Below are 15840 nucleotides of genomic sequence, written 5' to 3'. Positions count from 1 at the left end.
ATTCCAACTGCAAATTAAAGTTTGTTTTGTATTTCCCAGGAAAAAGGAGTTTGGAAAAAGAGGACACGTATTTCACAGTAGCAGGACAGATCTAACCGTGTTTGCTTATAGCAATCACTGGTTTTGCGTCCTTAAAAAACTCGTGTAGTGAGTACACCACTCCCTAGCTTACTCAATGCGCAGGCGACGGAAATTGAGCGCATTTTAATACCATAAGCCGTGACTGCGAGGACTCGGCCCGTAATATAATATTCTGAACATACTTATCGGTGGTAATTTAATGTTATAACAATATTATTTGGTTATCGGTGAACATCTGGCATAATTTTAAATTCTTCGTATTTTTTCAACTTTTATCTTTTGATAGTTTCCTGCCCATATCCACAAATGTATGACGAACAGTCAGTGAAAGACAACATCTATTTGCACAAGCATTTTGGTCGTGATGTGCTGTACGATTGTACGACTTAATTCGTAGTAATAGTGTGACAACACAAAAAATTGTGTGATCTACATCAGTCATTGTGACCCTGGCTAGATTTTTCTTTGCGTGATATTTTTTAATCAATTCTACACTATTTATTTGTTATTGCATGTCATACAATAGAAAATATGTACACACAATCTATTTACATTTAAAAAAACTTATTTTTAAGAAGAATAACAGCTCTTGTTACCTTTGCCAAAAGGTGGCGAAAGATCACGGCAACATTGAATTCAATAATACAACTGTATCGCCCAACCGAANCAACTGTTTTGCTTAATGTTGGATAATCCAACCACAATAGCAACAAAAGACGGTAGTAACCTGTAAATGACCCGTGACGAACAATGACATAAGTCAAAAATCAATTTTATTACTTTCAATCGTGCTTCTCTTCACGTAATCATTACCGATCGAGTTGAAAACAACTTTTTCATCCAAAAGTACTTTTTTACTGTTTTTAATGTCTAAACTGTGCAAGATTTTTAACAAGATCCTAAATTTGACACGCTGAAGACAGCTAAAATTAAAATTTTCAATTTAAATTTTTCAACTAAACGCCTTTAGCTTAACGAGGGTATCAAATTAAAATTATGACGTTTTAATTAATTCCACGTCAAAAATCGACTTCTAAGTTGCATTAACTTGAGGAATCCACTTAGCATCGGGCGGGGGCGACTGTCTGTTGTTGTAAAATAAAAGCAAGAGTTATGAAAAAGGCGCGTATACTTAATTCAAGTGCATTAATATCAATAACTTTATCAAAATTAAAATAAATTATAACCCTGCAACGAAGACTAACCATTTAATAAAAAACATAGGTATAAAAATTTTGTTATGAGCATTGAGCATACACAAAACGTTTTCAAATCTCTTAACATCAATATAACTAACAGTTTTATTTTGAAAATCCAATATTAAGTCTCATAACAACCAGCTACCATAAAATCTCCAGAACACGTAACAAAGAAGGCTGCTATTAAAAATCACTTAGCGAACAGCTGTCAGCTAATATAGACGAATTAGTTTTGGGTGATCTGATTGTGGCACAAAAAGTAAAAAACGATTCTCAAAAAAATAATAATGACTTAAGAACTTTTGTCATGTAGCCGCAAGCAAATGGTTTGAAAAATAAAAACATTACATCACTCAATAAAAACGCAACAGAAGTTTTAGGTTTGTATTTTTCCGGTGTGTAAATTATCAATAAAAACTANATCAATAAGTAGAAATAAAAAAATATTGAAAAAAAGCGTGATAAATTATTCGGAAGTTAATAAACTAATTACCGAGACATATTTTTTCGTCAAATATCAAGTCTTTAGTGAAAAAATAAACAAATAAGTTACGCCTTTCTACGGTCAGTCGTGCGTAGTGCCCGTAACACTTGTCAACCGAGTTGCGATGGAAATGTAAACGCGGGCGATGCGCGAAACGGCTAGAAAGTAACAACCACGGCCAGATGAAATCTTTTTATAATTTAACAGTCGTTTACAACGCTAATGGGCGATTTCTACTTCATGACACATAAACTCATAATTAATGAGCTGGACACAATAAAAGTGTTTTTAATTGCATGCAACTTTCTTCGAGTAGTGTTCATAATGTTAAAGCTGAATGCGTAGCAGAAAGTAAACTAAACTACTAACTAGAATGACAAACGCAAATAGTTAATTTGCGGTTTAGTTACTAAACTGTATCGCAAGAGGTCTCAAGTTTATTTTAATTCGCTATCGCAGATAACTCAATTTATTTAGAAGCAAATTATTTATTAATCAGTTGTATTGCGTTCCTAAATCAGTGATATCACTTACCAAAATAAAATTCCACTTTATTTGTTTTTATTCCCACAAAAACAAATCAAACAATACGTTTGATATTTATTATGCATTTAACACCTCACTTTATTGCATCTTATCGAATTTTAACAGCTTTACGATGGAGATCCATCAGATAAACCCGAAATGGTCAAAGAACTACAAACTTTGTTAAGTCTTAGCAACAAAGAGGTCTAAAATCCTAAGTATAAATACTTAAAAGGTCACATTGTCACGTGGACGTTTTTTGCAAAAATTAAACCCTAATCGGGTTTCGCAGAACCCTCATATTTATTGCCTCAATAAAGACTATTATCGATTTCCCGACTCGACACAAGATCGATGCTACGAATAAGGATCGATTATTTATCGCCAAATCTGGATAAGGCGAATATTTGGAGGCCAAACTCAAGCACGATGATCCTTATTGCAATTGCATAAGGGTGATTACTATAGGTTTTTTAGTAAAAATAAAAACTTGATGGCTGTGAAAAGTTGAGAGTGCAAAGGTTATAATTAATATTAATCAACTGACATTTAACCGTTACGATAAAATGGCGGATCTTGATCGCTCTGTCTGATATGGCAAAAGCGGAAACGTAGCCCTGCCGAAATATAAATATTTGGTATATCTGGAAGTTATTTCATAGCTTCCTTCAATACCTTTTATGGGATCACATGTGACACATTTTTAAGTTGTAGTACCTTTGATATTCAAGAATTCAATGAACTTGACCTAAAAGTGTTTTATGTTTATCCGCAACATGAAATATGCATTAATTTTATATCGTAAAATTTTACTGTTAAAGATTATCAGACGAATGTAAAGTCGGCTTTTACATAATATTATTTTGTCCAGTTATGTGCTGTAATGTTTTTGGAGTGTATCTAAGCAAAGTTAAAATTTAGAATAAACATAACGATATTAAGGCTGTTGACATTAAAGAAAGTAGAGACGAAAGTAAGTAATTATATAAAGTAAGAGATACTGCACTTAAAACAACATTCCGTTATGCTCAATAACTCCATCTAAAGGCTGTTAGTGTTAACTAACTTGCTAAGTTAATGATGAAAAAATGAGGAAAGTGTCCGAGAACTCGTTAGAACAAGAAATAGACTTGTATTGAGTTATTATGTGATATAAATGTTTGTAAAATTATTAAACTTTGATTAATTATTAATATAATTTTCCCACCTCCTTCTCTACTTTTGAAAAATTGGGAATTTGTACCAAACCCAAAAAATGATCAATCATAAAACCCGAAATACACATACATACTGCTTTTTAGCCACATGCTACTAAAATTCCCCATCGAATACAGCATGAAAAATTATATTATGCAAACAGCCGAAAAAGATTCGGATACGAAAAAGATTGCGATAACGCCCGGCAGGGGGCGGCCACGGCGCGGCGCCAAAAACTGTCAAAAAAGGTGCGCGCGCGCCGCCTCGCGATTTAGCTCGCTCGCGTAGTATTAATCATGGGAATCGAAAATCGCGTTATCAATACCCTGTCTGGTAACTCTGGTAAGGCCATGGTATTTCGTTTCTTGCGATAAAGAAACAAAAAAAGGTTATCGGGAATTCGAAGGACCAATCAATCTGACAGATCGGACGTACGCGATATCGTGTATGTTACAAATAAAAATTTACTTTAGAGAATGTTAAACCACCTTTTGTAGCAGTTTAAGCCTAGCAGAAATTTTATTCCGTGCACTTCTTCAATGATCACCTACATGGTCTGAGAAGTTAAGAGAGCAAAATTTTCAGCTGGGAGGTTCTGAATTTGATTTCCAGGTAAGTAGGGTCACACCGCAATCCATAGGAGGCTTGAATCAACAATACAAGTCAAACGAACCGTTGAGCTTATTCGCCACAAAATAAACATGTGGACAGAAGTATTACCACAGGTAAATAACAAAGTCATGTAACGGCACAGTAATTACAAAGTTTTCATCACCACAGTAATGCGCATAACAGGAATGGAAATTGCTTTCGGGAAAGTAATTGGAGGGCGTCTGCGCGCGCGCACAATTGAACTGTGACAACTGTAGGGCACGGATTAACATAAAATGCGGGGCGGAGCGTGCGACATGGAATCGCTAATGTGGATAATAAGAGCGTTTCCATGGTCCCGTTCGGCGAAAGCTAAATTGTGTACGAAAATAGCAATTATCTTAATTTGATCTGAGAACAAACCTTTATAAATTTCAAGAATATCTCAGTATTTTTTACCCGACTACGGCAAAGCAAAAGGAGGGTTATGATTTTGACAGGCTATGTATGTATGTATGTATGTATGTATGTTCATGTGTACCCTCGTAACTTCTAAACCACTTATCAGAATTCGACAAGTGACATATCATTAGAAGCGTCTTAATTGTCCGTTGGTTATAGGCTATATGGGGTTTCACAAAATCTAATGTGGCGCCCTCTAACGGACAAAACATACAGAGTAAAAAAATAAAGTTAAGATAAATATGCCGTGTTTGGTATCATTTGAAAGCGCTTTACTTGTACATTATGAATATATATATATTACTAGCATTTGCTCGTGAGTTTGCCTGTATTCATGGGCTAATTGCATATAATTCACATATTTTCGTTCATAGCTTCTTTGCTACTTATTAGTTCATCAATTTAACTTTTGTCAATAATATGCGCCACAGATACACTTTATCACCAAAATAGTACAAATAATAAAAAGTAAAAAAAACTAAAACCCAACTACGACAAAAAACGACGCTGAAAAAGTATAAAACAAGATTTTCAGAATACAAAACTTAACAAAGTTGCTAATGTAGTTGCATAGTAATTTTCATGTTTGGAAAGGCGTAGTCACACGTTACATATACCTACCTACCGTAGCACTTTAGCAACGTGTGACTGCGGTTTTCCAAACATGAAAATTACTATGCAACTACATTAGCAACTTTGTTAAGTTTTGTATTCTGAAAATCTTGTTTTATACTTTTTCAGCGTCGTTTTTTGTCGTAGTTGGGTTTTAGTTTTTTTTACTTTTTATTACTAATAACCTTGATTCTACACCTTGAATCTTCTCAAACCATGACGAATAATTCAAAAGAAAAAAAAAACTCTTGACATTGTTAAAGGATTTTGATCCAAAAAGGCAACAATTCTATATTTATGGTATCGTGGTGTGATGAACACCCTTACATGACCAGTTCCATGTTCCTTCAAGGGCCCTCCATTAGAGGTTTTAAAATTTGGAAACAATATCAAAGCCGAATCGCATAAGTATTGCAAATATTCTTACCTTTGTTCTGTAGAGCGGATTGCTGAAATCCCAGCCCGGCGCCACGAAAAGATACCCACATTTGGATATCTTTCGACTGGCCTGCAACAAAAAAAGCCTTATCAGGACAATGCTATAATAATGTCTGGATGCATCTTTTAATCTTTATGAATTTGCAAATGAAAAGGACGTTGAGTAATACTTTGACAAAGCAGGAGATAAGTTTTAAGTTTAAAATGATGTTGAAGTTATCGCAGAGTTACATTGTATTTTTTGGTTCTTTTTGTGTTCGGGAATATCCCCAGGAAGGTTTGAAATTCAAATTTGGAACGGTTCAAAATTTTAAAAATAGAAGATCTTATGGTTATTCTTGTAAGATGGTGTAGTAACACACTGTCTTCGAGCTCATCAACACGGCTCTGGTCTTCCGCGAAATACGTTAATGGCATCCAGTTTTCGCAGTTTAAAAATCCAAATTGTATTGTCGCAAAAAAGTGATGATGAAAGATGATGTGACGAGCTGACAACGAATGCCCAATCATATTTAAAACGACTTTTTGGTCAAGTGATTCAGGGGGACATTCTCGGTCCGGGATGTTCAATATTAAATATCAAGGCCGTACACACGAAAGCAGAAGACTTAATAAAGACATACCAAACAAGTACTAATAATATCTGTTTATTATTCAAACATTTATTATTGTTGCGCACGCGCAAGTGCAAAATGACAGCGTCAGTCAGACGGATTCATCGAATCGGAATTATCTTTGAATGCACGTATTGCATTTTCGAGTCCATTGACATTGGAACAATGGCCGCGTATGTAATATATGATCTGTATGTATTTAGTAACCGTAAAATTCCTTTGTAAGACGATCGGATACCATTGAACACAGCGATTCTGCATAATTACTGTCGATTACGATGCAATTTTGATTTAATTACTTATTAATGGTAGAGGTTTGTATTAAGTTATAATCGATTCAGAATCGATTTGAAACAGGGCGTATAATTGTTATGTCAAGCCAGGTGTTACATGTGAGTATCATACCTGTAATCACTAAACCACCAAGTATTTTCAACTGACTTAAATGAACCTAATAATAAGAAAAGAAATATGTCTATGCATCATAACATAAGGCACATTGATGAAGCTACGTCAGACACCTATTTTGGATCGCAGTCTGCTACCAGAGTAGTGACATCAGTCGTTGCAATCCATACGACGGAAGACGGATAGGTATAAGTATCTGGCAATAGGATCAGGGTAAGTTTAATAGTGCCAATCCAGGTGGTATCCGAGGTAGATAGAGGTCATTGATTGTATACATAGCGGAACACACTTCTTCTAGAGGCGACCCTATGTCACGAACGAGATCCTGATAAATAAAATCACTTTCGATAAAGCCATAATGTCAAGGATATAAGAATAACTGTACTAAATGAGTCAACTCGAAGGGTTCTCACGGCCATCGCGTATGTACCCTAAAAAGTACATTTCCGCGTATAATTCGGATAACGACTGCTGTGGGACTGATATTCAAATCTGCGTCTTATTCCCACTGAACAAGAGCAAGTAGGTTATTTGCTCAGTGAGGTAATGGGCCTCTTATTTTTGCATCATCTGATGTCATGTGCTGATGCATATTGTCTTCGAGATATTGACCCGTGTTGGGTTTGTTTCGGGAAGTCGTTTGTTGTTATTGCGATGTCAATGAACTTTGCAACAACATTTTTAACTACATGAAAAGGATTAGGTACAATGCAGCTGATAGTACTGACGGCACTCTGATTACCTAGTTTTCGACTCTTTTGATTTGTAAGTTGGTGGTACTGTTACGGAGGTGGTAGGATAAAGAAATTGAAAAGTCACTGCATATTGCAGGCTTAAGTCGACTAGATAAAAAAAATACGCTGCTTCCATCGTCAAAGGCGACTCAAGGAGTCTGGCACCAGGATACTGGCCTCATTTGTTACAACCCACACCATAAAAGATCAGTGTCACCAGTAAATTGAAATATGATATCTTATTAAAGCCGAAATTTCTTTATAGAGCCAGCATATTAGTAGTTTCAAATTCAAAACCAAACTTCCAGACCCAATCTAAATGTACCGTCATTATTTCACAATCACAGTCATGCTCACTTAAGAATCCTGAGAGATTAAGCACACGAAGCAAGAGTCAGTGACATAACAGCTGACAGGTCAACGGCCGAAATGACACACCGGGCCGCGTCGGATTGCGCTGACCTCAAATAAATGTCATGGGCAATTAGAGATTTGCGATGGAAACTAATTAGGCGGACAATGGATGTGGTTCCTTTGAATACATGAAGACTCTATAGAGTCTAGATATTGCTATAGAGACGGTTGCTATTGCTAAAGACTGAATGGATAACGTAGACGATGGATAGAATATGAAAGCCTCAGAATGGACGTGATGAAGTATTATTTGTATAACTAGAAAATAGTAGGTACTATGATCGAACAATGTTAATAACAATGGTCATTAAAAAAACAAATTATCACCGCAAACATATAAGTTGATAACAGTTAAGTGACTCCATTAGTTTACTAATAATGAACAAATGAAGAATTTTGAAAGAGTTGTTACCGTTCAAACAAACGTTTAAGGCAATATCTTAATTTTCTGAATCTTCTGTTTCCATAATTGAGTGATTAAATATAATTCAACAAATAATGAAAGGTCTACGCCATTCACAAGTAACATCACCGACGTTAATAACTAGTTAGGCTCATCCTCGACAGATTTGCTAACAAGTGAATTTGGTTCAACGTCGAAGGCTGCTATAAACCCAGCATCATCTGCCACGCCAACTAAAACAACTTTAACTGTATCTAATAGCATCAATTTACCTAATTGTGAACTAGTTTTGAATCCCTCCATAAACGTATGCGGTTTGTGAGAAGCCACGGAAATGTTAGTTTAAGAGAAGGCAAATATTTGAGGATTTACAACATGTTAAGCTGTTTGTACAGCCAGATAAACGTTTTATGATTGTTTTTGAAAACTTCATTCATAAAATTACTACACCAATTAATATTAATAAGTATAACATATTGACAAATGACATCATATACATACAAGATTTTTATTTGCAGATTTAACGGAATGTCATGGTTCTAGTAACATCACAGTTGTTGTACCTTTTAATCAAATATCATGAAATCATTTGAACCAAAATAGAACATCAATTATTTCTAAATTGCGTCACGTACTTCATCATGAGGGCGCAGAGGATAAGAGGACGTTGATGTGATTACGACCGAATCAAATATTTTTGGCATGCCCAATCGTTAATTTGCTGAAGAAATGTACAGTCATAGTTGCAGCTTAAAGTACAGTTGAAAGCACCTCAGCTCTACATTTTTGTTGCATTATGACACCTTTTGCGACTACATAAGATGGCTCAATGGTAAGCTTTATTTGCTACTTCTGCACTAACAAAAACGTCACCACGTGGCCCATCGTGAGCGAACGGTACAGCCAGTGGGCCCCGCTACACCATTACGGCGACAAAGCAGCGCGCGACGAATCCGCGCGTGAGTGTTGCGCGTGCGCACCGGGCTTATTTGTGCATGTTAAACAATTAGAGCGACGCGAGATAATGATCTGATAGATACCTTGCCTAATATAGTTCCGATATTTGTTCTGATTGAGCGGCGTTGTCTTGTCACTGAGTGGTATCGAGGAATTTATCACAGCAATAATACTGGTAGTTTATGAGCGTGTCTACGGTTTCTAATTTAACACAATTCGTGAAACGATTTGTTAGCGCTATTCACAAGATATCTTGTGTTAAGAAATAAATCAGAAACTCGAGATGTGATGCACACTTGGAATTTAAAATCTTCTTTATTTGACTTGTCCTAAAATATCTCTCATCAACAAATTTCTAATTTTGGTCCTTCCCATTCGATACGCCTTCGTCTAAAAATACAACTAAAAAGCTCGTAGCTTAAACAACATTACGGAGGTATTTAAGCCGATTTACTTTTTACTGGTTTGGTATCGTTCCGACGACAACCGTGTGTCGTAAAACCACAGATTTGAAACACCGGTTTATTTTAACGGCTGTAAATTATAGCGGGCCTATAAAAAGGACACAGGCGGCGCTTGTTTCTTTGGTTCAACTAAACGGGACCAACACGGTAGCGGGCTATTAAGGAGTTCCGAATTTAGAAGGCACGTGTTGCTTTTGAGGCACTATTTCTGCAACACGATATTTACACCTATATTCGGCTTAAATGCCTTTATTTAAAGCAAAGATTTCTTGAGTTATTTATAAGCACGTACCTGCTGAGATAAATGTTAAAAATAATCGCACAAGAATTGGAAGTCCTGTTATCATCAGCAAAAACGGAACTGAATAATTTTTAATTACTCCGCTAAAAGCCATCAATAATTCGCACTTCAATAAAAAGACAATTCGAGACGAGAATTCAATCTGTTGTCAGAAAGAAAAAAACTGTACAAGCAAGTTGAAATAATCGACACACCCCTTTACTGCGTCTACGCAACTGACATTCCCAATGCCTGATGATTGTTTACAAAAAACCCACTGGAAAATTAAAGTCCTCGCCTCTGGAATGAAACTACTTTTTAACTCATTTTGTTTCGGATTTCTACTTGTTTAAATCACATAAATCTTTTAGGTGACATTTTCAAGAGTATAGTAAAGTGCGCTTATAATACCGAAGTCATAACTTTTCGTAACCGATACAAAGAGCATATTTTAAGGCCTCAGCCTCGAACTTAGCGGGCAGCGGCGCGGGAGCGGCGGCGCCGCGGCGGGGCGGGAGCGGCAGGATCTTATGCGTAAAATCAGGCCTCCGTCACTCGCCTATGCCGGCCGAGATAATTACCTACAGCGCGCGACAACTCCAAGTTGCAAATCAGTCAGGGCCGCCACGCGCCTGTGTAGGTACACATGCGTACCTATACACGCTCGCGCTCGGTTGGTCATCGTCGCAATCAAGGTTTATTGTTCCAACAGCACTTTAATTCGTCTTTATGATGGAAAATCGTAATATTTAAAAATAATAATTAACTGTAATTTAAAAATAGTAATTCAAATAATGAAAAATAACTGCAATTTGAAATACTTAAGACAAAAAGCTGTAGCAAAAACATTATTTTAGCTAATAAAACATTAACTTTACTTCACCGTGTCTATTTTCCGACACTAGACCTTTTAAAACTGTTTGTCCAATTTCGAATAATCGCAACACTCAAGTTTATTAATAGGTACTTTGGAGATGGTACGAAATACAAACACCACTAGATTAACGTTTACTAATCGTAAAAACAATAAATGCTTCTTAAAATTAAGTTTTTATTTATTTTACTTTGTTTAAACAACCCTGACGCTTGAGCTGTGACGTAGATCAATTCTGATCACAAAAAAATTGCGCTCTTGTGAGCGTAGTAGTAGGGTGCGATTTCGAATGCACCAGGTTCGTTGGAAATTTTGCATTATTATTATTACCGTTAAAATGTCGGCATCTGATCTTACACAAAGGAGTGCAATTTCTGTTGCTACTATTATGTATTCTGTGGTAAAATCAAATAGACCGGTTCTCGAAAACAGCGGCGCGGCAGCGGCGCCGGAGCGGGCAGCGGCGAGGGAGCGGGCAACGAGCGGGCAGCGCACTCCTTCTTTTGCCAACAATAAATCGAGGGTAAGGAATAAATTTGAATCGAAATAAAATTGTCGCCGTTTGTTCAGACATTTCGTTCGCGAATAAAAACAAATATCTCGACAACACAACCCCGAACACAACACTTCGCCGCTAAAGCGTCGCGCGAGCTGCCCGCTGGTTTCGAGAACGGGTCTGCGTTGCCCGCCCCGCTCCCGCGCCGCCGCCGCCGCCGCCCCGCTGCCCGCTAAGTTCGAGGCTGAGGCCTAAANATTTTAAATGCGGGGCAATAAAACGGGTGCCTAATCTTTTTTTATGAGTTTTTGGTTAGGACCGTGTCCACATGCTGAGTTGGGAACTCGAATGCTGTAATTTACTGCACTGGTTAGCTAATGCCCCAAAAATGCATTAAAAATAAATGCTTTAAACACGAATAAAGTTCTATCAAAAGATGCTGTTGTAGAAGCCGACAGTACAGATAGCATTTCTTTAAAAGCTGTAGTTCTGATCATGATAGATTTAGCTGGAGACCTAAATCTAGTAAGTGACCAAAGATTTCATTCGTATCACTAACAGAACTTTTTTTTTTTTTTTTTTACAGAACCTAGCTTAACACTCGACTTGGCCCATAAATTGATCAGACGACAGGCGTAAAACCACCGCAGTCAGGATCACTATGTTATAATTTACGATAAGCCAGCTACGTGTCGCTGATTGAAAAGCGGTAGGCGATTATTGAGCTTCGGCTTGAGGGTGATTCAAATATCTGAGGAGGAAATGTGGAGGTGAGTCATAAAAGTCATCGTAGAACATGATCATCATAGTGATACGGCATTTGAAGTGAGGAGATTAACGGGAAACTACGAAGGACTTAATATTATAGGAAAGGAGAAGGAATTTTGAATGATAGGAAAGATGCATTTAAGGGTTGAACTGTGACCTAAAAACATCACTTAAAATTTCCATAAAAGCAACTTAAAAAGACTAATAAACTCAAATTAAAAATTGAGATATCAGATGGAGATAATGAAATCATACAATGGGGAGGACATGATAGTAATTTGATAATTTCATAAGGTCGAGGTTGCCTTTAAAGAATCATAATTTTAAAGAGTAATTTGGGATGAATACCAAATTGATTTTAGTGATTATTTCAGAAAATCATTATCCAGCGTAAAGATTTTTAAGATTAAACTGAGTCATGGAAGTTAATAATCAACGTAAGGATAATGATACAGTGGAATATAATGAACAATAAACCTGTTCCACGGTAAAGATGAGTCGATGATGGTAATATTTGTTTTTGCTAGGATGAATCAAGTTGAAGTGCATCAAGTATCGAATACAAATCAGAAACTTTTTCATTTAATCGAGATAATAATACGGCTCTAGAAGTATCTCAGGATATAGCAATTTATGTCTTAGAAGAAATTATATGTTGTATCTAAGATCATGAAACGCTATTAAAAGGGTAATAAGAATGATCGTTAATCTGAACACACGGTTATATCCACTTACAAATGAGATCAAGCTTATCACTTGGGCCTGCAATTAAGAAGATATGCTCCAACTCGAATAATATAATTTATTCGAAACTACCACCGATATAAACCAACATTGGCCGGCATATCACTTCATTAATCATCTCTTTGATATTTATGAGGGCTTTAATTAGTTCCACGGTAGCAGCTGCGTGCCCTTAACTTTGAAGATCAAAAAGGAACAGGACGTTGATATGATCCTGTTGTATTCAATGTAAGAGGTTACAAAAAAGTTGTTCAAATCCTAAAATCACAAATTCTTATTGCCTTTTTGGTGTCGAATTTGTGTGGAATTTATTTGACTTGTGAGACTCTTCAAAGTTTTTTTAGTCAGTCTGCAAACAATGTTGACACAAAATTTATTTGCATAAATTTTTGCGGTTGGATTATTTTTGGTGCTTGCCTCAATGTTTTCCATTTATTCATTGAATTTAGTAACTTTCGGGCCAAACTTATATGGTTTTGTACTAACGAAGTATCTACCCGATCTACCCCGATCAAAGTGTTTGAACTTTCATAACCGATCATGAATTCATAACGTTATGGCCGGAACCTTTTTCGGTAAATCATATTTGATATTTTCACAACGCTAACAATGGTTTACCCAAATACGGCGCTCATGACGCCTGGTATCGTTGCGATCGCATGCGCAGCCCAGATTGGTTGAAAGTGTAAATAATTCGGATTACAATAATCGATGGTTTCATGGCGGGGTGGGGGGGAGCGGGGGTCGTGGGAACGGGGAGACTTGCACTTTCGTGCGCTCAGCTGATGAGCGATAGTGCGCCGGCGCCGCGGAGTCTGCGCACGAACAAGCAAGATTCGAGCGGCGATGACGTAGTGGCGAAAAGCTTAAAGCGCTCCTGTTAGCTGCACATAATTATATTCGTTGCAAATTATCGTGAGGATTCTTATCTTCATCAGTATTTCTTTCTTGTCTAAAATGGATTCTGTGATCTCATTTCGCAGTACGTTGTAACTATTTTTGGAATTATTATCGTGTGGATTCTTATCGACATCATAATCGCTTCCTACTAATAATGTACTGTCTAAATTGGATTCAGTGATTTCATTTTGCAATACGTCATTTACCTACCTCGTTTGCTATTCTAATATTTTCTCCGTGCTCACTGTTGTGAAACGGATGATTTAAATATTCGTTTAAAANCGTTCAAACCCTGGGGATAAACGGAGAAAGTGCCACTTATCTCTAACTCAAAATTGTCCCGAGCAAATTGCGTATCCACAACGCGCGACGAGTTACCGACAAAAGTGTCACTTTCTACTTAAAACCGTCGCTGCAACTTGGCACGATCCGCCCGAAAAACGCTTTTAACAGCCGCCATCAAAGCACGACTTTCGAACACTTGTTTAAACACAAATAGACCGGCAAGGATGGTTTTCGCAACAACTATTCGTAGTAGCCAATCAGGAAGCGAAAATGGAGAGCGATTGTAAAATTCCTCGCTTCAAAACATTTCCTTAATGTTAATAACAATGCCCCTAACACAAGAAGTGTTATGTATAAATAGGTAGCATAAAATTATGTTATATGTATTAGAAAAACACTTAAAAGCGATAAAATCAAGTAACAAACTATTCAATTAGATTGATTTACGACTATCAGAGCTTTGAACCAGGATGGGAGCGTTCCTTTGAAGATAACAATATCTTGTTTGTAATTATCGCCTTATCATAGAGCGGCCTCATTGGAGTTCATGGGGTCAATAAACTTTGAATGATTTTGAAACTACACACACGTAGCATACTAACTTACGGCCTCCTTAAAGCTATGACTTCATTCAATCAAGCCATCACTACAGTTATGGATGCATGACCCAATGAGCACTTGCCATATGCGACAAACCTACATTAATAAGTAGGCAAAATTTCTGGCACACTTAACACGACCTCTGCATTGAAATAGGGACTGCAAATGTCTGCGAACCGGTACTCAAAGCAAGGAAATGGCATTTCTACAGCTATAAATAAAGGAAAGCAAATATCGGCAACATTAAAACCATACGGAGAAAGGTCTGAATCAGTCTGTCAATACCATGCTATCAATGCCCATTCATCAACTTCTCCCAAATAGGGCTTCGACAATCAATGGTAGGCAGTCGGGAGTCCGCCTCGGACTCGTCACGGAATCGCTACCGACACAATTATCGAATCTAGACCACTCTCACTGAAGCAAAAAGAACGAGACGTAAAGAAAGCAACGTCAGGTGCGCCCTCATTTCACTTTCCAATGACTTATCTGCGCGCGCGCATCGAACCAAACTCCGCTCTAAAATTCGCGGAGTAAAGTCCAGAATCGATCGGAGGGCCCGCCCTCTGAGTCAGTAAGCATTTCATTATCAAGATTTACGAGGAACCCTTTAAAGCCGTTAATTGTGAACGCTCATTTCGCTTTCTAACATTTTCTGTGGAATCGCAAGTATTACTGTATTTATTGTTAGTATTGACAATAGATTGTGCTGTGCACTGAAAGTTATCTTAAAGAAAATCTAAACTATCGTTTAATTTTGTTCGTGGCTAGAAGAAGGTTAAGCTGACTGACAATCATTTATTTATCATCAGAAGGTTTTAATAGACCTTTAGAAATTTTGAAATTGGTTTTGTAGAGTTTCGCCTTAGAACTTCAGCAAAAGATAGCTGCAAGATCTCTCTTTTGTGAAGCATCAACAAACACTGAGCATCGATGCTATCTCATTGTACACAGCTCAATGGATCATAGCGGCCATTGTGGATGCGCACACGCAACTAATGACAGATCATTTAGTACAGCCGGCAACAAAGCGCTCGGCACTCACCTTATGCCTCAGGCTTTAGGGTCAAGTGTTCACCTACTTCTGCTGCCAACTGTTCCGATTGAGACGTCGTTTCTGGCCATTCTTTTTTATTATTTTCTATTGATACTAACGATTGCGGTCGTGTTTGAGAAGTGATAATGGCTTGCTTCAAAGTATTTACTTGGCCCTAATGGTGTTAGCCTTAAAATCCATTATAAGCTCTATCGTATCAGCTACTGGTGTAAGACTTTATGAATAGTATCTGATAGCAGAAATAGTGACTAGT

At 37.1% G+C, this 15840-nt stretch overlaps 1 protein-coding gene across 1 annotated transcript in view; it reads right to left on the bottom strand.

Moving 5' to 3' along the window:
- Nucleotides 1-5578: 5578 nt before the first annotated feature.
- osp (myosin phosphatase Rho interacting protein outspread) overlaps nt 5579-15840 on the bottom strand; it is a gene marked incomplete at its 3' end in the record, with an annotated part of 122312 nt that continues 112050 nt past the window's right edge. The window contains exon 2 of the mRNA XM_028306773.1: nt 5579-5659. Within this exon, the coding sequence (XP_028162574.1) occupies nt 5579-5659 (81 nt within the window). The remainder of the gene's footprint in view (nt 5660-15840) is intronic.

The sequence above is a fragment of the Ostrinia furnacalis genome, unplaced genomic scaffold (assembly GCF_004193835.3).
Source record: "Ostrinia furnacalis isolate ACB-3 unplaced genomic scaffold, ASM419383v2 OfSCF0191, whole genome shotgun sequence".
Lineage (NCBI taxonomy): Eukaryota > Metazoa > Arthropoda > Insecta > Lepidoptera > Crambidae > Ostrinia > Ostrinia furnacalis.
Note: the sequence above shows the minus strand (reverse complement) of the source record. Positions and strands in the feature narration are given on the sequence as shown.